Here is a 25,100-nt window from a genome sequence, read left to right on the forward strand (position 1 = left end):
ATGAAGAAAGGTAAAACTGAAATATAATGCTTACTGAATAAAAGAAAACAATACAGTAGCAGTTTATAAAGATAAGAGTCAAGCTCCTCATAATCTGATTGTTCAAGAAACTTCTAACAGTGTGATGTAGACTCAAAGCTTTGTGCACAGATAAAACATTTTAAAATTCAATGCTCACACAGCAACAGTAAATGTTGTAGACATAGACATTTATATCACCCCTTTAAGTGACTGCAAAGTAATTTATTGTACAGCTGAACCTACCATAATTCAATGAACTAATCTCTTAATGGATTGTCAGGGTATTTCCAACTTTTTGCTATCACAAACTCTTTAGGGTTTTTAAAAAAGGAATAAAAGAGGGTGGGTATGACCTAGAGTCAGACTGCCAGAATTCACAAATAAATTTTGTCACTTTTAAGCTAACAGAGCCTTAGTCTCTCAGTGCTCTATTTCTCCATCGGTTGAAATCGGTTACTAATGCTACATACTATTACTGGTCATAGTGAGGATTAAGGAAGTTAATTAAAACATAGTACGTGCAACAGTATTTTGAATTCTATACATGGCTGAATGTATGATAATATCAGTAGAATTGACATGCCCCATGTGATGATAATGTTCTCCAACCAAATAATAATGAGGCTTCTAAAGGAACCAGAGTGTGTCAGTCTGAGCGGACCAGAGAAACAAATTCATAGACACTCATGTGTGTATAAGAGAGAGTTTTATATCCCAGAGCAACTGTAAACTGAGTAAACATCCGAGCCCAGTCCAGATCAAGTCTGATATTAGCCCATATGTCTGCTACCAGTCTATAAACTCTTCCACTCAACACATGCAATGACACCAAGTGCAGGAAGATCACAGGTCAATGGGTGGAAAGTCTTGTGGCTCCAGTGGTGATGGAAGCATCTCAACTCAGCACTGGCATGGGTCTCCATGTCACTTTTCCAGCTCCACTGCTCTGGCTCCCTCAGCATAGCTCCATGTGTCTTGTCAACAGGAATATCCAGCAGGAAGAGTATATGTCCCGCCTCCAGGAAGGAAGACAGGAGTTCCCTGAATCCTCAGAAGAAGGCCATGCCCACAAAGGGCCTCATTGGCTATAGTCTGATTGACAGGTAACACTCTATCCCTTTGTTCAAGTTGACAGCAGATTACGTAATGGCCACACAGGGCCATATATAAACTAGAAATTTATAAATGGATTTCACATTGCCAATTAATTGTAGCCCTGGATTAATAATTCTTAAAGCATAGTCTTCCTTAATATTTGCCCTCTTGAAGAGATCGCTGACTATATGGGTGCTATATTAAAGGGTGCTATATTAAAGTGTGAAATCAGATGGTGTCTGGCCGTCACATAGGATAGTGTCTGAAGTCTTAAAGGCTTGTCTTAAAACAAGCAGCAATCTAAGGTAGGCATCAGCTAAATCCATGAAGAAGAAACATACTAGCCTGTGTGATTCAAGGATTGCAAATAATAAAATCTAAATCTGGAGGGAATGGTATTGGAGCTTAAATTCTCTACGCCTGGTTTTGCAGAAGGCTGTATGAAGACAGTAAAAGCCCCAAATCCATTTTCAGAGTCCCCACCTGGATTAAGCCTCTGGAGAATTTCCTCTATGGATCAGGAATGTGAATGACCTTGCTATCAGACATATTACACTGTTGGGTAGCTTACAACAGATGAACTTAGGTTAAAATGTGATATGTTGTTATTTGATCTCTCTTTTTGACCCACTGTATATTTGTTCCAGTTTTTAATATTTTCTGCTTTCTTATCACCTGAGGGTTTTCTCTGTTGTTGTTTTTTTGCTATCGAAGTGGCTTTTTTTTAAGGGGGGTTTACAGTAGGGGGTATGTTTTTCTGTATATGAAATCCAGGATATGTAAATCTATAGAGAGCAACAAGATTAATACTTTCTTAGGGGCATGCAGGGGAGATTGTGGGAGAAGTGACGAGCTAACAACAATCAGTACAAGAAGAAAATGGCCTAAAATTGTGGTGAAGATTGCACAACTTTTAATAAGACTGCACTATTGAATTGTATGACATATGAATTATGTCAATAAAATTGTTTAAAATGATATGATTTTTTCTTTTTTGATGCTTGATACCTGATCCCTTTGACACCTCATGGTCACACAGGCTGGTGTGCTTCTTTCATGTGGTCTTTGTTGCTTCTGAGCTAGATGGCCGCTTGTTTATCTTCAAGCCTTTAAGACCACCCTAGACGCTCTATCTTTTGATAGCTGGGCACCATCAGCAGCAGAGTGGAGACCCAAAGTCCATCTGTAGGCAACTGGACACCCCCTTACTGAAGGGTCACAGGGAGGAGACGAGCCAGCAGGGTAGTAAATTCTTAAATACTTACTTCCCCCACTATCATGATCCCAATTCTACCTTACAAATCTGGCTAGACCAGAGGATGTACATTGGTACAGATAGGAACTGGAAACACAGGGAATCCAAGGCAGATGACCCCTTCAGGACCAGTGGTGAGAGTGGCGATACCTGGAGGGTGGAGGGAAGGTGGGGCAGAAAGGGGGATTACAAGAATCTACTTATAACCTCCTCCCTGGGGGATGGACAACAGAAAAGTAGGTGAAGGGAGAAGTCATACAGTGTAAGATATGACAAAATACTAATCAATTATAAATTATCAAGGGCTCATGAGGGAAGAGGAGTGGGGAGGGAGGGGAACATGAGGAGCTGATATTAAGGGCTGAAGTTGAAATCAAATGTTTTGAGAATGATGATGGCAACAAATGTACAAATGTGCTTGACACAATGGATATATGTATGGATTGTGATAAGAATTATAATACAAAAAGTTTAATGATTGGGTAAAGAGACATTTGCATTATACATTTTCAGATATTCTTTGAAGGCTGTACAAATTTAAATACTCATTAACTAAAGTGAAAGCTCTCCCAGTATAGAGCATTTTATTTTCTTTCCAAATATATACCAAATGTCTTGAATAATACCTGATATGAAGAAGGTACTCAGTAATTAACTGAGGGAATGAATTAACTTTCTATAAGACCTCATTTTTCTTCATGCCGGAGTCAACAACACTGGGGCACCATTGATCTTGAATAGTTCTGCTAACAATATAGATGAAGAGTAGAATTTTATTTTAAATTCAACTTGTTTATTTGTGAGGTTAAACATGTTCTTATGTGTTTGTAAGACACTGTCATTTCTTTCTAAATGAACTGATGCCTATGTCCCTTATTCCACCTACTTGAAATCTCACCTATTTGAATTCTCCTCCACAGTTAATTTTTTTAATGTCATGACCTTCTATCTCACCATAAGTTTTTTTCAGATTGTTGTAGAAAATTTTATTTTGCTTCATAGTACAAGGAGTTCCCACATGTGCAAACATACACACACAGGCATACACAGCGGAGACAGGCACTTGGAAGACTAGACCGCAACGGCCGCTTATCACTCTTCATTTACAGTTCAGACGGGGTACAAAGCCCATCTTCAGCTGTGGTTCAGACGGGGGTACAAAGCCCATCTTTAGTTGTAGTTCAGACGGGGGTACAAAGCCCATCTTCAGCTGTAGTTCAGACGGGGGGTACAAAGCCCATCTTTAGTTGTAGTTCAGATGGGGTACAAAGCCCATCTTTAGTTACAGTTCAGACGGGGGTACAAAGCCCATCTTTAGTTACAGTTCAGACGGGGGTACAAAGCCTATCTTTAGTTACAGTTCAGACGTGCGGTACAAAGCCCATCTTTAGCTGTAGTTTAGACGGGGGTACAAAGCCAATCTTTAGTTGTAGTTCAGACGGGGAATACAAAGCCCCTTCTTTAGCTGTAGTTTAGACGGGGAGTAGAAAGACCCCAGGCATGGGTTCTTGAGTATGGAATGGTGCCGGAGTTTGGGCCTCTCCAACACCTCTGCTCTGGGCCTTCCTCTTACAATAGTTTCTTGCTCTGGAAGCCCAGGCCCAGACCCAGGCTCACGTGAACTAAGTTTAATTCATATCAATGTCTACTCTACTTAGAGTTCCATAAATGTGCTATGTATGTTCCTTATCTGTACCTCTGTTGGTCCACTAGTCTTAAGAAGACAGGTTCTCCAAGGCTCGTGAGACCAACTACTTCTAAAAGTTCTCTTTCTATAGAGGTATAAACATAGGTATGGACATATGTAAATATATTAATATATAATGATAGGGACATAGGTCTATGTACATATATATTTATAGATTAAGTATTGAGGTAGAAGACAGACATTGGGCCACTACTCAAGTTCTCCCTCAACGTAAGAACACTTTCTTCTAATAACCTGGCATTCTGTGATTTTCACCTTCCTCACATGATCGCTGAAGACAAAGCGGGTACCTAGGGTAATATGGTGAAAAAAGCTGATGGTGCTCGACTATTAAAAGATATAGCATCCAGGGTCTTAAAGGCTTGAAGGTGAACAAGCGGCCAGCTAGCAGGGAAGCAACAAAGCCCACATGGAAGAAGCACACCAAGCTGAGTGATCACAAGGTGTCAACGGGATCAGACATCAGCTATCAGAAGACCCCAAACAAACATCATGGTTCTTTTGAATGAGGGGGTTGGAATGGATACTCAAAGTCCATTTGTAGACAATTGGACATACCTTCACAGAAGGGTCACATGGAAGAAATGAGCCAGCCAGAATGCATTAATGCACCGATGAAACACACAACTTTGCTCTTTAATGCTTCCTCCCTACCATCATTACCCTAATTCTACCTTACAAATCTGGCTAGACCAGAGCATGTACACTGGTACAGATCAGAGCTTTCAACACACAGAATCCAGGACAGATACACCCCTTAGGACCAATGATGAGAGAAGTGATACTATGAGAGTAGGGGAACGGGGAGGGGGGAGAAGTGGGTGGATTAAGGAGGAACCAATCACAATGATTGACATACAACTTCCGCCCCCCCCCCACCACTAGGGGGATGAACAACAGAAACATGGGTGAAGGGAGACAGTAGACTGTGTAAAATATAAAAATAATTTCTAAATTAGCAAGGGTTCATGAGGGTGGGAGGGTAGGGAAAAAAGAGGGGCTGATACCAAGGATTCAAGTAGAAAGAAAATGTTTTGAAAATGATGATGGCAACAAATACATTTGATGTGTGGATTGTTATAAGAGCTATAAGGCTTTTCCACCGGAGGCCTACACGCCGCCGCCACGTCTCTCGTGCTCCCCGAGAAGTTCCAGCACATCTTGTGAGTCCTCAACACTAACATCAATGGGCGGCGGAAAATAGCCTTTGCCATCACGGCCATTAAGGGTGTGGGGCGAAGATATGCTCACGCGGTGCTGAGGAAAGCAGACATGGACCTCACCAAGAGAGCAGGAGAGCTCACGGAAGATGAGGTCGAGCGCGTGATCACCATCATGCAGAACCCCCGCAGTACCAGATTCCAGACTGGTTCCTGAACCGACAGAAAGACGTGAAGGACGGCAAATACAGCCAGGTCCCTGCCAACGGTCTGGACAACAAGCTCCACGAAGACCTGGAGCGGCTGAAAAAGATCCGCCGCGCTGAGTTCGAGGCCAGCACACCAAGACCACTGGACGCCGTAGCCTAACTGTTGGTGTGTCCAAGAAGAAATAAGGAATATCAACATTGTCTGTTGATAAACAGTTCACACACACACACACACACACACACACACACACACACACACACACACACACAAACACAGAGAGAGAGAGCTATAAAAACCCCCAATAAATGATTTTATTAAAAATAAGTAAATAAAAAATAAAAGTTCTCTTTAAGTTCTATATCCTCCATTTCTGACCATACAGGGCCTTCATTGACCTCTATTCCCCTAATATAGTCTAAGACAAAATAGAATATTAAATGATATATTTGCAGATATTTCTTTAAAAAGTCTTTCATGCCTTAATCTTGTCTCCCAGAACAGATGTAACTTACACATGCCCCTATGGTGTTAGCAACAGAGCTGAGCAGAGTGACACTAATAAATACTTCCTAATTGGTTGTGGGACGACCCCTGGCAGCACAGCGGTCTACTCATTGGGCTGCTAACCACACGCTTGACAGCAGAGGAGGCTCCACGAGCAAAAGCCTCCCATAAAGAAACCCACAGGGGGCAGTTCTTTCCTGTCCTGTAGGGTCGCCATCAACTCAATGGCAATGAGTTGGGTTGAACTGGTGTGATAGTGAACGTTGTTCAAATGAATACATTGCTAGATACTATATTTCATGGTGGCAAAGTCTCAAAATTACAGGCCACCTAGTGAAGCACTGAGGTAAGAATTACAAAGTGCATTAATACGGCAAAAGGTAATTAAACGTGGAACCCTGGTGGCATCCTGGTTATACACTGGGCTGCTACCTGAAGGCCGGTAGTTTGAAATCTCCAGGTGCTCTTTGGGAGAAAGACGGGCCTTTCTACTCCCCATCTAAATGACGGGGCAGTTGCCATCTAGTCTTCTGAGTACCTGTTTCTGCCAACACGGAGTGAATGGCCTCCTAGAACCAGGACCCAGCTACAGCCAGTCTTGTAGCTGCCAGAAAGGGGGCTGATCCCGGAGGGGGGGGCACCTGTGCTTCTGCGAACAAGAGGTTACAACAGGAGCGGATGACTCACCCTAGCGATGTCTGGCGACAAAGAAATCTCTGCCTTCCTGGACTCAGACCTCCTTTTCAAGTGGGAAGGGCCATCCGTGCAGCAGCTGGCACCATCTCTGAAGACCTGAGGTGTAAGCTCTCCCTGGTGTCCCCGGTGGCCCCCCTCACAGTGCGCCCACAGTGAAGTCCCTCGCCCTGCTACCACCCATACATGGACCCTCTGGGTAGCACCTGCCTCCTGGACATACTGAAGGACAAGTGGTCTGCCCTGTAAGAACGACGTCACGACTGCTGCATCCCTTTGAACACACACTGCCCAACGCTGGAAAACCCCCCCGCCCCGCCTCTAGGAAGTACCTGCAGGAAACTACTCAAAGCAAGACTCCAGCCAAGAGCCCTGACCCGCTCGCTCTGTCCTTAATTTGTCTTCTCTTCCATAAATGTCTGTCCCTCTTCCCCTTGATTTCTGTGCAGACTCTGTATCTTAAGCTGTGGTATCATTTTTTTTTCCTCAGAAGCAATGATTCTGGAACTTTATTGGAGTCTTTCTTTTATTAAAAAAAATCATTTCATCAGAGGGTCTTATAGTCTTATAATATTTCATACATCAGTTGTATTAAGTATATTTGTATATATGTTGCCATCATCATTTTCTAAGCATTTACTTTCTATTTGAGCCCTTGGTATCAGCTCCTCTTTTTTCCCTCCCTCCCCCACCCTCCTACCCTCGTGAACCCTTGATAAATTATAAATCATTATTGTTTTCTTATCTGTTTTGTTTGCTTTTTAAAATTTGCACTCTTCTGTTGACTATATTAAGTAAATAGCATTTTGGGGTAAAAACCAAAACAAAGTCACAGTCTTGGCAACTCACAGGGGCAGTTCTGCCCTGTTTTGTAGGGTCAGTATGGATGGGCACCGACTTGATGGCCATGAGTTTTCTTCATTAACTGAATGTGGCATGCTGCCCTGGCGAGGGGTCAGGTGTTAGGGCGGACTCTGCATAGAAAGCTGGGATGTGGCAGCAGGAGCAAAGGGAGGAAGAATGGTTTCATTGAAATTCCAAGTCATACAAATGGAGAATTGCTTAATTATAGTTGAGTTTATGTCTCCTTCACCACAACGCACAGAGAATGAAAACAAGTCTTTTCCAAGTTCTTTAGAAAGAATAACTATGGTTACAGTCAGGGAAAATGACTCTTGCTAAAGGTTATTTTTTTTGTATAGAATGCATTGAAGAACTCATGAAAGAAATGCTTTTATAAGATATCTGCTATGACGCTAGAGTAAGAACAACATACAATACTTCTTTGTAACTATATTAATCACTGTGTGATTCTTATCTGAACCAAGATTAAGTTCAATGGGAACTAAAAACTAATACAAGAGCATAGGTTTTAATCTAACTATGAATCCAAAATTTCATCTGCTCCTTGATAAAAAGATTTCCCAAAGGTTATCTTTTGGCTCTCAGTGCTCCTGACTGTAAGCAAGCATGCTTTTCCCCTGGATCTGTCAATGCCAGTCAGCGATTCACTATTTTATACAATTTCCTAACAGTCCAGTTCAGCCATGGTGGTCATGCCCTAGTACTATTTACAACTGACTGATAGCCAAGAAAGATGGGGGATGGAAGCTCTACACTAAGTTCTTCCAGTGCGATGTAGCTCTCCTGTATGTCAAAATCCCAAAGAGAAATCCCCCTCAAACGCAAACTAAGTAAGTTTATTTGAGGGGTGCTAATGAGTAGCTTGGTCCCAGTCAACACTGGACTTGCTGATCTCTCTTATGTTTCTCTTGTCAAGGTGCGAAGTTGGGATGTGCCAGAATGGCCGAGCCTCAGGCAGCTTCAGGCTGGGTACTGTATGGTCTGCTCAGCTTGGCAAACTACCAAGGACAGAAATCATGGTCTCCTGCTGATTATCTTAAGTTACCTGGACCTTCCCTGGGGCAGTTGTCCTGAATCTTCCTAATGCCGTGACTCTTTCATACAGTTCCTCATGTGGTGATGACCCCCCGAACCAGAAAATTATTTTTCGCTGCTACTTCATCACTGTCATTTTGCTACTATTATGAATCGGGCGACCCCTGTGAAAGGGTTGTTCAAACCCCAAAGGGGTCGTGACCCACAGGTTGAGAACTGCTGCTCTAGGGTCTTCTAGATTTAAACCATCACATTGGCCATGAATGACCTAATTGTAATTTTTAAAAGACTCTTCCTAAAACCAACCCAAATGAAGTAAAGCAAACATTTTCTATACAAGGATAAAAATGGAAAATCATATTTGAGGAAGGGCCTCAAAAAGTTCATAGATTAAATTTTATCATCTCTTCAGAAGCAACAAAGCCCACATGGAAGAAACACACCAATCTGTGTGACCATGAGGTGTTGAAAGGATCAAGTATCAGGCATCAAAGAACAAAAAATCATATCACTGGGTGCTCACCTTCCTGATATGATTGCTGAAGACCAAGTGTGCATAAGCAAATGTGGTGAAGAAAGCTGATGGTACCTGGCTATCAAAAGATACAGTTTCTGGAATCCTAAAGGCTTGAAGGTAAACAAGCGGCCATCTAGCTCAGCAGCAACAAAGTCCACATGGAAGAAGCACACCAACCTGTGTGACCACGAGGTGTCAAAGGGATCAGGTATCGGGTATCAAAGAACAAAAAAATCATATCATTATAAATGAGGGGGAGTGCAGATTGGGGACCCAAAGCCCATTTGTAGGTAACGGGACATCTCCTTACAGAAGGGTCATGGGGAGGAGATGAGCCAGTTAGGGTGCAGTGTAGCAACAATGAAATATACAACTTTCCTCTAATTTTTAAATGCTTCCTCCCCTACTATCATGATCCCAATTAGACCTTACAAATCCAGCTAGGCCAGAGGATGTACATAGGTACAGATAGGAACCACAAACAGCGAATCCAGGACAGATGATCCCTTCAGGACCAGTGGTGAGAGTGGCGATACTGCAGGATGGAGAGAAGGTGGGGTAGAAAGGGGGAACCAATTATGAGGATCTACATATAATCTTGTCCCGGGGGGATGGACAGTTGAAAAGTGGGTGAAGGGAGGGAGATGTCAGACAGTGGAAGACACGACAAAATAATAAATAATTTATAAATTATCAAGGGTTCATGAGGGAAAGGGGAGTGGCGAGGAAGGGGAAAAATAAGGAGCTGATACCAAGGGCTTAAGTAGAGAGCAAATGATTTGAGAATGATGAAGGCAATGAATGTACAACTGTGCTTGACACACAATGGATGTATGTATGTATGGATTGTGATAAGAGGTGTATGAGCCCCCAATAAAATTATTAAAACATTTATTTTTTATCATCTTTCAATTCCATTTTTCCTTGAACTTTTGGGTGCTTCCTTGGTGAGGATAAAGGAAAGAGAAACACATTTCCATTCTGTGCCAACCTGTGCTCGTTTCCTCTGCTCAAGTTTTCCTTTTATTAGGAAGTGCAGCCTTGTGGGAAAGTTTCGACCTGAAGCTCTCTTTACAACTAGACAGAAACTAAAACAAGAGGTCCACCGAGTATGCAGTAAACCCTGCAACCTGAAAAGCCTAAACCCTTTAAGTAAGTTCCGCCTGCACAGCTGCCAAGCAAACAGAGGCGCACACGAAGAGCACGGCAGTGTCTGGGTGTCACCCGTTCAGTGTTGCAGATCAAAGAGCATAACCAAAACATGCAACCAGAAAAGCTCGTTTGCTATTTTCACAACAATCATGGCTGAAACAAAACATTACTTCACATTTACAAGTTCAGTCAAGTTAGGAAGAGCTATTTTATTTAATCCACCGTAATTGTATAAGCCCTTAATTTTCCTTCCCTGTGCCCCAGAAAGAGTTTCACACGATATTTCGTCATTGTTCACATGTCCACGGGAATTTCAAAATGTGAGTTGCCTTATTTTACAGAGCTGATATGTTTAAGAGGTGAGTCTCAGCATTCTTTTTCAAGCTAGGAAAAGCCATTACGCATTTCGACTTTGTAGAAAACTGGCCTCCTAGAACATGCTTTGTGAACCTCACAAATGGTTCCACGTCCAGGGGGTGGATCTACTAATTACCTCAGGAAGTCTTATTAAATTATCAAAACAAAATGTGTTTGAACTAAAGCTCAGAGTTTGCCGAGTGACAGTTCTGGAATTCTAGCTTTTCTTCCAAGACCAACTACGCCATGCCTTGCAGAACACGCTGACAGAACATAGCCCACACCCCTTGATGCGGACTTGCCTCCTGCACTTCGCCCCTCACAGGGCAGAGATCCTCCCACGGGCTTCCCAAGCCTGTGGAGCTTCACGCAAGCAGACCGTCACCTCCTCCTCCCACCAAGCGGCTGGTGGATTCGAACGGATGACCTCATGGTTAGCAACCAGGCGCTTTAACCACTGTGCCCAGGGTTCCTTAACAGAGACGGTAAACTAACGCTTATCGAACTTATTCTCTCCAGGCACTGTGAGATAAAGTTTATGCCCATTTTCTCACGTTCACTTCCTAATGCTCCCTGAGTGATCACTCTTCAGTAGCGACCTAAGGTATTCACACCAATACAGCACTCAGAAGTCTTACAAAGCTCAGGCTTTTGATAGCCACTAAACATGGTCTTCTTGAAAGATATTCAATGATGTAAGAAAATATCCAGGATATACTTCAAAGGCAAGAAAGTACATCACTAAATTCTACATAATCATATCTTTTTTTAAAAAAAAATTGGGGGCTCGTACAACTCTTATCACAAGCCATACATCCATCCACTTTGTCAAGAACAATTGTTGCCATCATTTTCAAAACATTTTCTTTCTATTGTGCCTTTGGTATCAGCTCATTTTTTCCCTTCATCCCTCATGAACCCTTGATAATGTATAAATTAATATTTAGTCATGTCTTACACTGTCCGACATCTCCCTCCCTTGACCCACTTTTCTGTTGTCTGTCCCCCAGGCAGAGGGTTATAGGTAGATCACTGTGATCGGTTCCCCTGATCTCCCCCCACCTTCCCCTTACTCTTCTGGTATGACTCCTCTCAATTTTGTCCCTCAGGGGTTTATCTATCCTAGATTTTCTGTGTTTCCAGCTCTTATCTGTACCCATGTACATGCTCTGGTCTAGCCAAATTTGTAACGTAGAATTTTGGGGTCATGATAGTGAAAGGGAGGAAGCATTAAAGAACTAGAGGAAAGTTGTATGTTTCATCGGTGCTGTACTCCACCCTGACTGGCTCACCTCCTCCCCGCGACCCTTCTATACAGGGATGTTCAGTTGCCTACAAATGGGCTTTGGGTCTTCACTCTGCACTCCCCCTCATTCACAATGATAGAAATTTTTTGTTCTGGGTCTTTGATGCTTGATACCTGAACCTATTGACACCTCATGATCACATAGACTGGTCTGCTTCTTCCATGTGGGCTTTGTTGCTTCTGAGCTAGATGGCCGCTTGTTTACCTTCAAGCCTTTAAGACCCCAGATGCTATATCTTTTGATAGCTAGGGACCATAAGCTTTCTTCACCATATTTGCTTATGCACCCACTTTGTCTTCAGTGATTGAGTTTGGAAAGTGAGCATCATGGAATGCCAGTTATATAACAATATCCTAACCAGGCTAAAAAAATACTTGTATCTGAGGAAATTTTTGAATGTTCACCTTTGGGTGATAAGGTTATCAGTAGTTTTTCATAATTTTAAAGAATGAACATATAGTATTTTTATAAACAGAAATGCTCATCCAATGAAAAGTGATCCTAACGGTTTTTTCTATGTCTGTGAACTACATGAGCTTTTATGTATAGACTCTATATTTTAATGTATAGACTATATTTACAGTCTGGAACCCTGGTGGTGTATCGGTTATACCCTGTAATGATGGCTGTAAGTAGTTTGAATCCACTAGCCACTCTGTGGGAGGAAGTCATACTTTTCTGCTCTGGTAAAGATTTATCACCTTAGAAATCCTAAAGAGCAGCCTTACATGTTTCTATAGGGTTGCTAGGTATTGGAATTGATCACTTAAAAAAAGTTATATAGTTAATGGGAGATACATTCCTTTGAAATTATAATATATTTCATTATAAGCATCAGCTATATATAATGGAAATGATATTATACAAATATTTCATTTGCTACTCTGAGGTATCTTAGAAGTCACTTTAAATATAGATTATTTGAAAGGCAATATTTTCTTCATGTGAAATTACACATAAAGCAGGAATAAAACCATTCATATTTTTTACAAATGTCCATTAAAAAATGGATCCATGAAAGTTAGAGGGTGGGAAGGGAGGGGGAAAAAAGAGGAGCTGATACCAAGGGTTCAAATAGAGGGAAAATGTTCTGGAAATGTTGATGGCAACATATGTCTGAGTATGTTTAACACAATTGAATGATGGATTGTTATAAAACATTTTTAAAAACCCAATGAAATAAATTTTTTAAATGACAAATGTGAACTTTGCAAATTTCAGAAAGACTACAGGTTCTGAAATGGGAATCTCTGGTCACCTTTGTGCATGCAGTAGGCACTCAATAAAAGCCACTGAATGAATGGAGGATGTGTATCAATGAGGTAAGACATCCTCTGCAGACACCTACACCCACCTTCACTCGGTTTGGATGACCCGAGATGCACTTCCTCGAAATAGCCCTCTGGGTCACCATGGGAGGAGTGCCTGCGCCAGCTGGCCAGTGATATTAATAGCATGCCCATCAGGCACGTGTTCAAGGCACAGAGATAGCCTTCTGAGAGAAGCTTTGGAAATACTTGGACTGTCAGATTATGCAGAAGATGAATCAGTTGTGGTTCCCTAAATCTTCACTCTGAATAGTAAGAAACTAACTTCTGTTTTTCAAAATTCAAAAGAAAAGTAAGGTCATAACAACAACTGCTTTAAAAACAAAAACAATAATTGCTTAATTTTAGAAGAACTCAGTATTTGGAGTGAAAGAAAGCAAGCTCACAAAGGAAAATACTCCCCCACCTCATGCGACAGAGCTTCTCTTGGAGAAGATCCTCAGAAGGAAATGAATGTCTTCCTTCAACCCTCGACCTTTTAGTACTTCAACTATCGTACCCATAGGACACCACCACCACTCTTCTCTAGGTTGGGCCCTAGAAAAGCAAAACCAAACCCAAACTGAGCCAGGCAGGCTCAAAATTATAAACTACCTTTCAGGCCATTTCTTGTGACCTGTGGAGGGAGTGAAAAAAAACAACAAAACAAAAACCGACCCATAGTGACCTATTGGGAAAGGTAGCCGTGGCCCTGTGGGCTTCTGAGACTCACTACTCACGGGGTGGAAAGCGCCCACGTTCTCCTACGGGGTCGGGGGGCGGGGCAGCCAGTGTATCAATGCACTGACCCTCCCACCAGGGACTGCAGGAACGCCTGGAAACCAGAGGGGTCTAACTGCTGAGTTTTACAGGAATGCCTACATCCTTTAGGAATGCCTCCTCTTTCAAAGGGGAGAATTAATCATTCCAGCTAGAAACTGATATTTTTTTCAGTCATCCATTTTTGATCTCTGTTGTGCAGATAATAAATCAGCAAAATATGTGAGCTCTAGGCTTCCTTTTGCTACATCCCCTAAGATGGTCCAGATGTTTGACATCTCACTTTATTATTATTATTTTTAACATTTTATTAGGGGCTCATAGAACTCTTATCACAATCCATACATATACATACATCAATTGTATAAAGCACATCCGTACATTCTTTACCCTAATCATTTTCGAAGCATTTGCTCTCCACTTAAGCCCTTTGCATCAGGTCCTCTTTTTTTTCCCCCTCCCTCACCTCTCCTCTCCCCCCTCCCTCATGAGCCTTTGATAATTTATATATTATTTTGTCATATCTTGCCCTATCCGGCGTCTCCCTTCACCCCCTTGTCTGTTGTGCGTCCCCCAGGGAGGAGGTCACATGTGGATCCTTGTAATCGGTTCCCCCTTTCCAACCCACTCTCCCTCTACTCTCCCAGTATTGCCCCTCACACCCCTGGTCCTGAAGGTATCATCCACCCTGGATTCCCTGTGCCTCCAGCTCTTATCTGCACCAGTGTAAAACCTCTATTCTATCCAGTCTTGCAAGGTAGAATTTGGATCATGGTAGTGGGGGGTATGGGGGAGGAAGCATTTAGGAACTGGAGGAAAGCTGTATTCTTCATCGGTGTTACATCGCACCCTGACTGACTCATCTCCTCCCCTAGACCCCTCTGTGAGGGGATCTCCAGTGGCCGATAAATGGGCTTCATTCACTATGGTAAGATTTTTTTTTGTTTTGTTTTTTGTTTCTTGTTGACTTTTCTTTTCTTTTTTTAAAAAACAATTTATTAGGGGCTTATACAACTCTTATCACAATCCATACATATACATACATCAATTGTATAGAGCACATTCATACATTGCCTGCCCCAATCATTCTCAAAGCATTTGCTCTCCACTTAAGCCCTTTGCATCAGGTCCTCTTTTTTTTCCCCCTCCCTCCCCACTCCCCCTTCCCTCATGTGCCCTTGGTAATTTATACATCGTTATTTTGTCATATCTTGCCCTATCCGGAGTCTCCCTTCCCCCCCTTCTCTGCCGTCCCTCTCCCATGGAGGAGGCCACATGTGGATCCTTGTTATCAGTTCCCCCTTTCCAACCCACTCACCCTCCACTCTCCCAGCATCGCCCCTCACACCCTTGGTCCTGAAGGTATCATCCACCCTGGATTCCCTGTGCCTCCAGTCCTCATATGTACCAGTGTACAACCTCTGCCCTATCCAGCCCTGCAAGGTAGAATTCGGATCATGGTAGTTGGGGGGAGGAAGCATCCAGGATCTGGGGGAAAGCTGTGTTCTTCATCGGTACTACCTCACACCCTAATTGACCCATCTCCTCTCCTGAACCCCTCTGTGAGGGGATCTCGATTGGCCGACACTTGGGCCTTGGGTCTCCACTCTGCACTTCCCCCATACACATACACACACACACACACACACACACACCTTTTTTTTGATGATACCTTATACCTGGTCCCTTCGGCACCTCGTGATTGCGCAGGCTGGTGTGCTTTTTCCATTTGGGCTTTGTTGCTTCTGAGCTAGATGGCCGCTTGTTCACCTTCAAGCCTTTAAGACCCCAGACGCCATATCTTTTGATAGCCGGGCACCATCAGCTTTCTTTGCCACATTTGCTTATGCACCCGTTTTGACATCTCACTTTAAGAAGTCATAAAAGACATGCTCATCCCTTGGGGGCAGGTCTCATGAAGGAAAGCCCTGTGCACTACAGTGCCTGACTGGGCCACTCCGGGCAACTGTGTCCTCGGCCCAAGAACTGTGTAGACTGGGAACGATGGAACCCAGTTGGTCGTAGGAGAGAGGGCTATTTGCCTTGGAAAGAATGAAATCTTCTAAATCAAAATACTCTTGTATTTAGTCTAAAAATGGGTAAGAAGCATTAAGCAAAAGTGTGTCTATAGGCTGAAAATAAAAAATACATTTTATTCTAGAAGTTAGCACCATCAATGTTTCTTACCAAAGTATCAGAGTTCAGATGGTTCTTTAAAAAATTTTTTTTACTTAGTATATACTGTCTTTAAAAATCTGAATTTATTAATATGAAATAAAAAGTTAAACAAACAGCTTTGAATTTTCAAATACTCAGATGAAGAACATCGCACCAATAGCTAAACTGCGTTCAAAATGACCAGCAGCTCCTTGGAGAAAAGACTGGGCTTTCTTCTCCTGTAAACAGTGGAAGTCCCAGAATCCACCTGGGTCATTGCGTGGGCACTGACTCGATGGCAGTGAAACCTGCACTATGAAGGAGCCCTGCTAAGGGCTTGGTGATTGGAAGCCACCTGTCACTCAGAGGGAGAATGAAGACTTATAGGCCTGGAAATGCGCGGGGACAGTTCAACTCTGTCCTATGGGGTAACCAGGAGGCAGTGGGTTTGGTTTTCTGGATTCTGTACTGTGGTAGGTAGAGACAATGGTGAATAAACAATAACATGCAAGTGTGGACCTTGAGGAACTTTCCTTCCACCTGGGGAAATTACAGGGGAAAGTATTACAAATGAGATAAGTACTCCATTGTGTGGTATGCAGAAAACAGATGTTTATAGATAAAGAGAGATATATGTACTTTCTTACTAGGTAGAGAGGCAAATGAGACTGGAGAGGTGGGGCCTCTTAAGGAAGTGTTCAGAAGTCTGGCAGAAACATTTACACTTGGTGTGGAAGCAAATAGAGAAGTAGTCAGTATTGTGCAAATAGCAACTATAGGTAGGGGAAAGGGGTTAAGAAAAAGAATCACTTAAACCAACTAGAAACCAACTAGAACTAGAAACTAGAAACTAATAATTTAGGTCCATGTTTCTGCTGGTATACTTCACTTATAGACCTCACAAGGTACTAGTGGAGCTTTAAAACATTTACTTGGTCTTTACAAAGCTTTGTATACTCTCGATCACAGTATATGAGAGGCTTCAAAAAGTTTGCTGAAAAGCTCTACTTTCTTTCAACTGCATGTAGTCTATGAACTTTCTGAAGTCCTCTAGTACAAAACGCTCTCTCCCCCTCTGAAGTTATGTGTCAAGGAACGTAGGTAAGTGGGTTAGGGGGAACAAAAAAGCTAGAAAAACTATTACTTTTAAGTTGGAAACTGTTGATAGATAAAATAACTCATTTGAAACTGATACAAAATTAAAATGGCTTCACTTAGCATTGAATCTAATTCCAGGAACATTTTAATGTACGCCTCTGCTCTACCGATCATTGAGTTCACTTAAAAACATGAAATACATGATTGTTACTGTTTTACTTTTCAATTGATTTAACAGCTATGCACACCAAGAACGACTGTCGCTCAACGAGACACTGGCACAAAGCACAAGGCAATGAGGCTCAGTTTCGGGCGAGGGGGCAAGTGCAGGCTGCGTTTACCTGTGCTTCAGCCGTCTTTTGGCTGTTGTGGGAACGTTAGCACCATAGCCATAGGAATACAGAATCCTTTCAGCTTCATCTTCATTTTCAACTGGAAAATATGAAAGTATAAAATGTCAATTTTTCTGCTCTCTTTAAAAGTACAGCAGAAGTGACAATAAAAAGTCATAATAGTGAACTAGGGCGCATTACCACAAGACATAGTACTAATGTATAATCTCAAACGGCTCATTTGTAAGTAGAAACTTATTTCTTGCCTGGGGTTTTTCCATTTATACCTACTTCTCACTTATTGAGGTCAGATTCCAAAGACCAGGTGGCTATGGAAAAATTGGTGTTGTGAACAAATGATGGCCAAATCAGATAAGAACTGGAGGATGACCATACCCTTATATGATGTCATATGACATCATTATATGCTGGCCACATTACATCCTTACGTAACTGCCCCGAGCCACTGAGAATCAAGAACCAGGCAAGCTGATGATAATAACTTTAATCATCACAGCCAGCGCTAATCTTGCCTGGTTGCTTAGCACCTGTTACTGTTATTAATGAATAAAAGAGTAGGAGAATAATTTTTTACTATTATTTTAAGTGCAAAATATAACAAGTGAGTTGGTGAGGAGTAGGTGAATTTTGTTAAATCATTGTATTAGGGGCTCATACAACTCTGATCTCAATCCATACAGACATCAATCGTGTAAAGCACATTTGTACATTCATTGCCCTCGTCATTCTCACAATATCTGCTCTCCACCTAAGGAGTAGGTGTATTGTTAAAAGGTGTAAGGGCATGCATCCTAAGGCACAGTGAGATTTCCTGTCCTTGTGTTATTTGTGTTGTTGGGTGTTTCAGAACGACCCTGTGTACAACAGAGGAAACCTGTACGCCATCCACACCGCTGCCATCTCTGTGTGCTCCACCTCTTTTTGAGTGACCTTCTCTCTTTCCAACCATGATGGCCTCCTCTAGGGACTTCCCAGTTGTACTTCCCCCAAGGCAGATGTGTTTGTGCCTCTGGCATTTAAAGGTCGTTTCAATACTCGGTGCCCACTCCATAATTCAAAGGCATCAATTCTTCTCTGGTCTTTTGTATTCACCGTCCAGCTTTCACATGGATAAGAAGTGGGTGGAAGTACCATGGCTTGGGTCAGGTCCATCTTAGTCATTAAAAGTCACAGTATTGCCCTTTAACACTTTAGAGAGGTTTTTTTTTTCTGGGAGGTGAGGGAAGGGGACAGTAAGCAGGCTGCACCATGGACAGGGGAACAAGTGGGGTGTTGGAGTCAATAACGAGGAAGAGATAAGGATCCGAGGTGGGGGTGGGTGCTAGAGCAACAGCAAACTAGCTAAAAGGAGGTACCAAGAGGCAGAAATAAGGGGAAAGTGGCAATGGGGCAGGAGGAAGGTAAAAGGAAACAGAGGAAGGACCAAGTAAGCAAAGTAATGGATAGAGGTATAAACATAGCAGTGTACATGTGTAAAGATATTAATCCACAAAAATAGAGGTATTGGCCCATGTCCATATGTTTATATGGCAATACACTGAGGTAGAGGATAGACTTTGGGTCCCTGCTCATACCCTCCCCTCAATACAAGAACACTTTGTTCTAACCAATCAGCAGTCTGAGATGTTCACCCTGCCCACACAATCGCTGAAGACAAAACAGGTGCATAAGCAAATGTGGTGAAGAAGGTGGATGGTGCCCGGCTATCAAAAGATATAGCGCTGGAGTTTTAAAGGCTTGATGTTACACAAGCCACCATTCAGCAGTGAAGCAACAAGTCCACATGGAAGAAGCACGCTGCTGGTGTGATCATGAGGAGTCATAGGGACCAGGTAATAGGCATCATCAGACACATAACAAACAAAAACATACTGCTGAGAATGATGGTGGGGGGTGGCTGGAGTGGAGATCCAAAGCCCATTTGTAGATAGTAGAACAATCTCCGTACAGAGGGTCCACAGGAAGGAGATGAGTCACCAGGGTGCAGTAAAGCATCGATGAAACATACCATGTTCCTCTAGTTGCCTGAAGCTTCCTCACCCCCCACTACCAGGACCCCAGTGCTGCTTCCCAGTTCAGACTAGACTGGAATGTGCACAGAGGCATAGAAAGGGATGGGAGCTCATGACACACAGAATCCAGGAGTGGGAATGGTGATGCCAGAAGGGTAGGGGGAAGACGGGGAGAGGAAGGGAGAAAGAGGGAGCCGATTGCAACGATCGACACATAACCATACACCCCTCTACAGGGGGAAGAACAACAGAAAACATGGGGGAAGGGAGACAGCAGTCGGTGTGAGAAATGAAAATAATAACAATGTACAATCTATCGGGGGATTATGAGGGTGGGAGGGGAGGGGTAGAAAAAAAGAACTGGTACCGAGGGCTCAATAGAAAATAAATGTAGAGAAGAGAATGAAGGCAACATATGTACAAACATGCCTGATTCAATTGATGTATGGATTGTAATAAGAGTTGTATGAGCCCCCAATAAAATGATTAAAAATAAATTTTAAAAAGTTAAAAAAATCATTTTATTGGGGAATCTTACAGCTCTTATCACAATCCATACATATATCCATTGTGCCAAGCACATTTGTACATTATGTTACCATCATGATTTTCAAAACATACTCTTTCTACTTGAGCCTTGATATCAGGATATACTGCATTAGGCAAATCTGCTACAGAAAACCTCTTTAGAGTGAGGGGTGGAGGGGGAGGAAAAACGAGGAGCTGATACATTGTTATTATTTTCATTTCTCACACCGACTGCTGTCTCCCTTCCCCCATGTGTGTCATGAGCTCCCATCCCTTTCTATGCCTCTATGCCTCTGTGCACATTCTTTTTTCCATAATTCTAATTTAACCAGGGTAAACTTTCATAGACAGGGCAATTAGTTTTGAGAGACATGCAGAACTAAAAGATAGTTAAATGATATCAGTTATGGCTTCCAGGTCTGAGAAGAGTTCTCAAATTCAGCTCTACCAGAAATAGAGCGGCAATTAGATGCATATATGATTCTTGTCTCTCTTAAATAATCCTCAGCTTAAGGGGGAGAAGAATAAATTAATATCTCCACAACTCATCTATTAGATTTTGAGAAGCATGCTAGATTTGATGTTCATACTGACAAAATTAGTGGCCAATAGGATATTTACTAGCTGCTAAAGTTCAGAGTCTGCTGAATAGTGGTAGTAAATAGATAGGTTGAGTTCCCATACTAAAAGGAACTAAGGTCTTTCTGCTAGGGTAACATGTTCAGGATTTATTTTACAGACAAAAAATCAACAGAGATAAATAAACAGGAAAGTGATAAGACCAGCAGTGGGTATTTTATTGTTGATGTTGATATCATTATAGGGTGGGGGGGGGGAATTCAGTAATGGTGAAGAAGATGAGTTACATTGGCAGCACAGGGAATTCTTTTTTTTTTTAACATTTTATTAGGGGCTCATACAACTCTTATCACAATTCATACATATACATACATCAATTGTATAAAGCACATCCATACATTCGCACAGGGAATTCTTAGGAAAACTACAGTAATAATTCCATTGAGATATGGCTAATGATTGCAAAGGAGAATAAAGAACGTGGCTTTAGACAGTGTGAGCAGTGTGGAGATGGTGAGGATTAAGGTGGAATTAAGGTTGACCAAAGCTATTTATTGGTGATTAGATAAACCCTAGGAAGCATTAGGTAGAGTTATTTAGAGTTAGCGTTAGGTAGAAGAAGAGCCAACTCAGGGAGAGGGACATGCCTGATCAGAGCACACGGGAGCAAATGAAGGGGGAGGAAGAGTGGAGCACATCCTGTCTAACCAAGCCTTGAGGACAACATTCCTGCTCAGAGCAGCCAATGCACAGAGAGGGCCACATGGTAGGACCCACTACGAGACACACGACATCCCTCACTGACCCATAGCCCCACAGGGCACAACACTGGAGACACAGTGCAGGAATTGCACCTGATCTGATCCCACCGCCCCGAGGCAAAACACTAAGGGCGTACAACAGAACAGCAGGGTGAGCACAGCACGGAAGTCCCCAGGGAATACCAAATATAGACTTTGGGGCCAGGGCGTGGCACCCCATCAGACTCTACGGAAAAACACTCCTAAAGGCCAACAGACAGACCTTCCACTATTTACAGGCTTTTCTTTCTTTTTTGTCATTGGCTTTTTGCTGTGTTGTTTTGTTGCTTTGTTTTGCTGTCTTCTTTTTTGAGCATATTATTATCTCTGCAGGTCTATCTAGATAAGATAGGCTGGATAAACAATCTGTAGGAGAAAACAACAGGACCAATGGTTCCGAGGGGATATTGGAGAGAGGAAGGAGGGGGAAAGGAAGTGGTGTTAATAAACCCAGGGACAAGGGAACAAGTGATCCAAAATCGATGGCAAGGAGGGTGCAGGAGGCCTGGTAGGGCTTGATCAAGGACAATGTACTTGAGAGAAATTACTGAAACCCAAATGAAGGCTGAGCATGATAGTGGGACAAGAAGAAAGTGAAAGGAAATAGAGGAAAGAGCTAGGAGGCAAAGGGCATTTATAGAGGTCTAAATAAAGGTATGTACATATGTAAATATATTTATATATGATGATGAGGAAACAGATCTATGTGCACATATTTATAGTTTAGTATTAAGGTAGCAGATGAACATTGGGCTTCTATTCAAGTACTCCCTCAATACAAGAACACTTTGTTCTATTAAACTGGCATCCATGATGCTCACCTTCCCGACGACACAATTGCTGAAGACAAAGCAGGTGCATAAGCAAATGTAGTGAAGAAAGCTGATGGTACCCAGCTATCAAAAGATATAGCATCTGGGGTCTTAAAGGCTTGAAGATAAACAAGTGGTCATCTAGCTCAGAAGCAACAAAGCCCACATGGAGGAACCACACCAGCCTGTGTGATCACGAGGTATTGATGGGATCAGGTATCAGGAATCAAAGAACAAAAATCATATCATTGTGAATGAGGGGGAGTGTGGCATGGAGACCCAAAGCCCACCTGTAGGCAACTGGATGTCCATGTACAGAAGGATTGTGTGTAGGAGTCGAGCCAGTCAGGGTGCAGTATAGAACCGATAAAACATACAATTTTCCTCCAGTTCTTTAATGCTTCCTCCCCTCCACTATCATGATCCCAATTCAACTTTACAAATCTGACTCAACCAGAGGATGTACACTGGTAGAGATAAGAGCTGGAAACACAGGGAATCCAGGACAGATATACCCCTCAGGACCAATAGTGAGAGGAGTGATGCCAGGAGGGGAAGGGGAAGATGGAGGGAGTTTCAGGTAACCGATCACAAGGATCTACATATAACCCCCTCGTTGGGGGACAGATACCAGAAAACTGGGCAAAGGGAGATGTTGGACAGTGTAAGGAATGACAAAATAATAATTTATAACTTATCAAGGGTTCGTGAGGGAGGGGGGTGGGGAGGGAGGGAGGGGAAAAACGAGGAGTTGATACCAAGGGCTCAAGTAGAAAGGAAATGTTTTGAGAATGATGATGGCAACAAATGTACAAATGTGCTTGACACATGGATTTATGTACAGATTGTGATAAGAGTTGTACGAGCCCCCAATAAAATGATTTTAAAAAGAAAACAAAACTAAAGTGATGAAGAAGTTTAAAAGACAAGTGATTCAAAAAGAAGAGAACAACGTTTTGAGAAGCAGGACAAAAGTGTGGCAGAGAGTCTGTGTAGGATGAGGCAAGTCACTGACTGAGACCACTAAAAGCCCATTCTTTTCTGATATATTTTTTAACTTCTAGGTAACATTTTCACTTTTTAGCAACTGGATAATATGTTTGAAAACAAAACCCTTCAGTTATCCAAATGAATTTTTGATGACAAAAAGAGGCTCCAGTACACAGAATACTGTAGGTTGCCCTGGTTGTACTTTAATCAATGAAACTCACTCAGCTTGTCAGGTGGAATTAGCTAAATCACCTCATACACCTTTGATAAACTATACTCATTCAACTCTAATCATTTTCAACAATGGAAATTTTTGGTCAACCACGAAGTATTCAACAAACAAGGCCAGTAATATTCTAATTTCCATTGTGAACTGAGAAATTTACCCAGTTTCTTGATCTTCTCAATACAAGTAACTACATTTCATCCTAAGGCGGTTTTAAGATCCTTAGTGTGACATCATAGGAAAAGTCAATTTCTATATTCCCTTAGCGATTTATTAATATTTACGTATATGGAAGAGCGGAATTGCTTTCCAAGATGGGATGGCACTACGTGATCGGGCAGAACCATCCACTGAGTCCCTTGGCTGTGCTCTCTATGGGACAGATGGCCAGGCTTGTTCTCCCACGGCCCTGCGGCTGGGATCAAGTTGCTGACCTTTCGGATCTCAACCGAGCATTTACCCCTTGTACCACCAGAGCTCCTTGGGCCAAGTGTACATGTAGCCAAATCCTAGATTCTAAATCAAATAGTTCACTATATTTCTAATCACACATATAACCATCCTATAAGCATCTATAAATTTATCTCACATATTGAGTAGCTCAATATATAAATCAGCTATGACAGTTCAATAATTTGCATGGCTCTTTTGTTAAAACAAAATTTACATATGATGTGAATGATACACATCTTAGCTTTAGCATTCAATGAGTTTTTGAGAAATCTATGACCATGTATAATCCAAACCTTATCAAGGCACAGAACATTGCCAGCACCCCAGAAAGTTCCCTCCGGCCTCTTTTCCCAGTTAATTATTGGTTTCAACCATCCTAGAGGCAACCACTGCTCTGCTGTTTTTCACCAAATCTGGTTTTTATAAAAACTGAATCATAAAGTATGAGCTTTTCAGCTAAGAATTCTTTCACTCACTAAGCATGTTCCTTTTTAGATCCAACCGTGTTCAGTCCATCAGTGTTTTCCTGCCTTGTGTGGAGCACAAGGATGTTAGCAGCGTCTCAGGAGTACCGTGGTTCAGTGCTCAGCTAGCTATTAACCGACAGGTTGGGAATTTGGACCTACCGTGCTCTTGGGAGACAGATGTGGTTGTCTGTGTCTATAAAGATTACAGTGTTCGCTGTAATCATGGCGGTTCTGTGATGCAACAGGGTTGATAGGAGTAAGATTTGACGAGGCAGCAATGGGTTTGACTTTCCTTTTTTTTTCTTTTTTCATACCACGGTATGAATGTGGGATGGTTTCTTTAACCATTTTCATGCTAATACGCACGGGGGCTGTTGCCAACTGTTTTTTAAGACTTGAGATTAAAGCTTCTATGCACAGTCTAGTACAAGTCTTTTTGCAGTAGAGTACTGGGCAAGATCAACCACACCACTTCATTAACATTAAACCTTTACTACCCAGCTGGTTTGATAGGGGCGATCGCCTGGAAAAACACTCCCGACCCTCAACAAAGAAAGCATGGAGTCTTTATAGTTCAGGCAGAGGGCTGGTTTAAAGGGGAGGGAAAACATGCAGGCAGTTACATTTTCACTTATCAGGCAGGCAGGATACCAGGGAGAG

The 25,100-nt window shown here is 42.3% G+C and overlaps 1 protein-coding gene and 1 pseudogene across 1 annotated transcript in view; one reads left to right on the forward strand and one right to left on the reverse strand.

Moving 5' to 3' along the window:
• PIBF1 (progesterone immunomodulatory binding factor 1) overlaps positions 1–25,100 on the reverse strand; it is a 271,604-nt gene that overhangs the window by 96,586 nt on the left and 149,918 nt on the right. The window contains exon 13 of the mRNA XM_075562981.1: positions 17,562–17,652. Within this exon, the coding sequence (XP_075419096.1) occupies positions 17,562–17,652 (91 nt within the window). The remainder of the gene's footprint in view (positions 1–17,561; positions 17,653–25,100) is intronic.
• LOC142461541 (small ribosomal subunit protein uS13-like) lies at positions 4,344–5,634 on the forward strand (annotated as a pseudogene).

The sequence above is a fragment of the Tenrec ecaudatus genome, chromosome 11 (genome assembly GCF_050624435.1).
Source record: "Tenrec ecaudatus isolate mTenEca1 chromosome 11, mTenEca1.hap1, whole genome shotgun sequence".
NCBI lineage: Eukaryota > Metazoa > Chordata > Mammalia > Afrosoricida > Tenrecidae > Tenrec > Tenrec ecaudatus.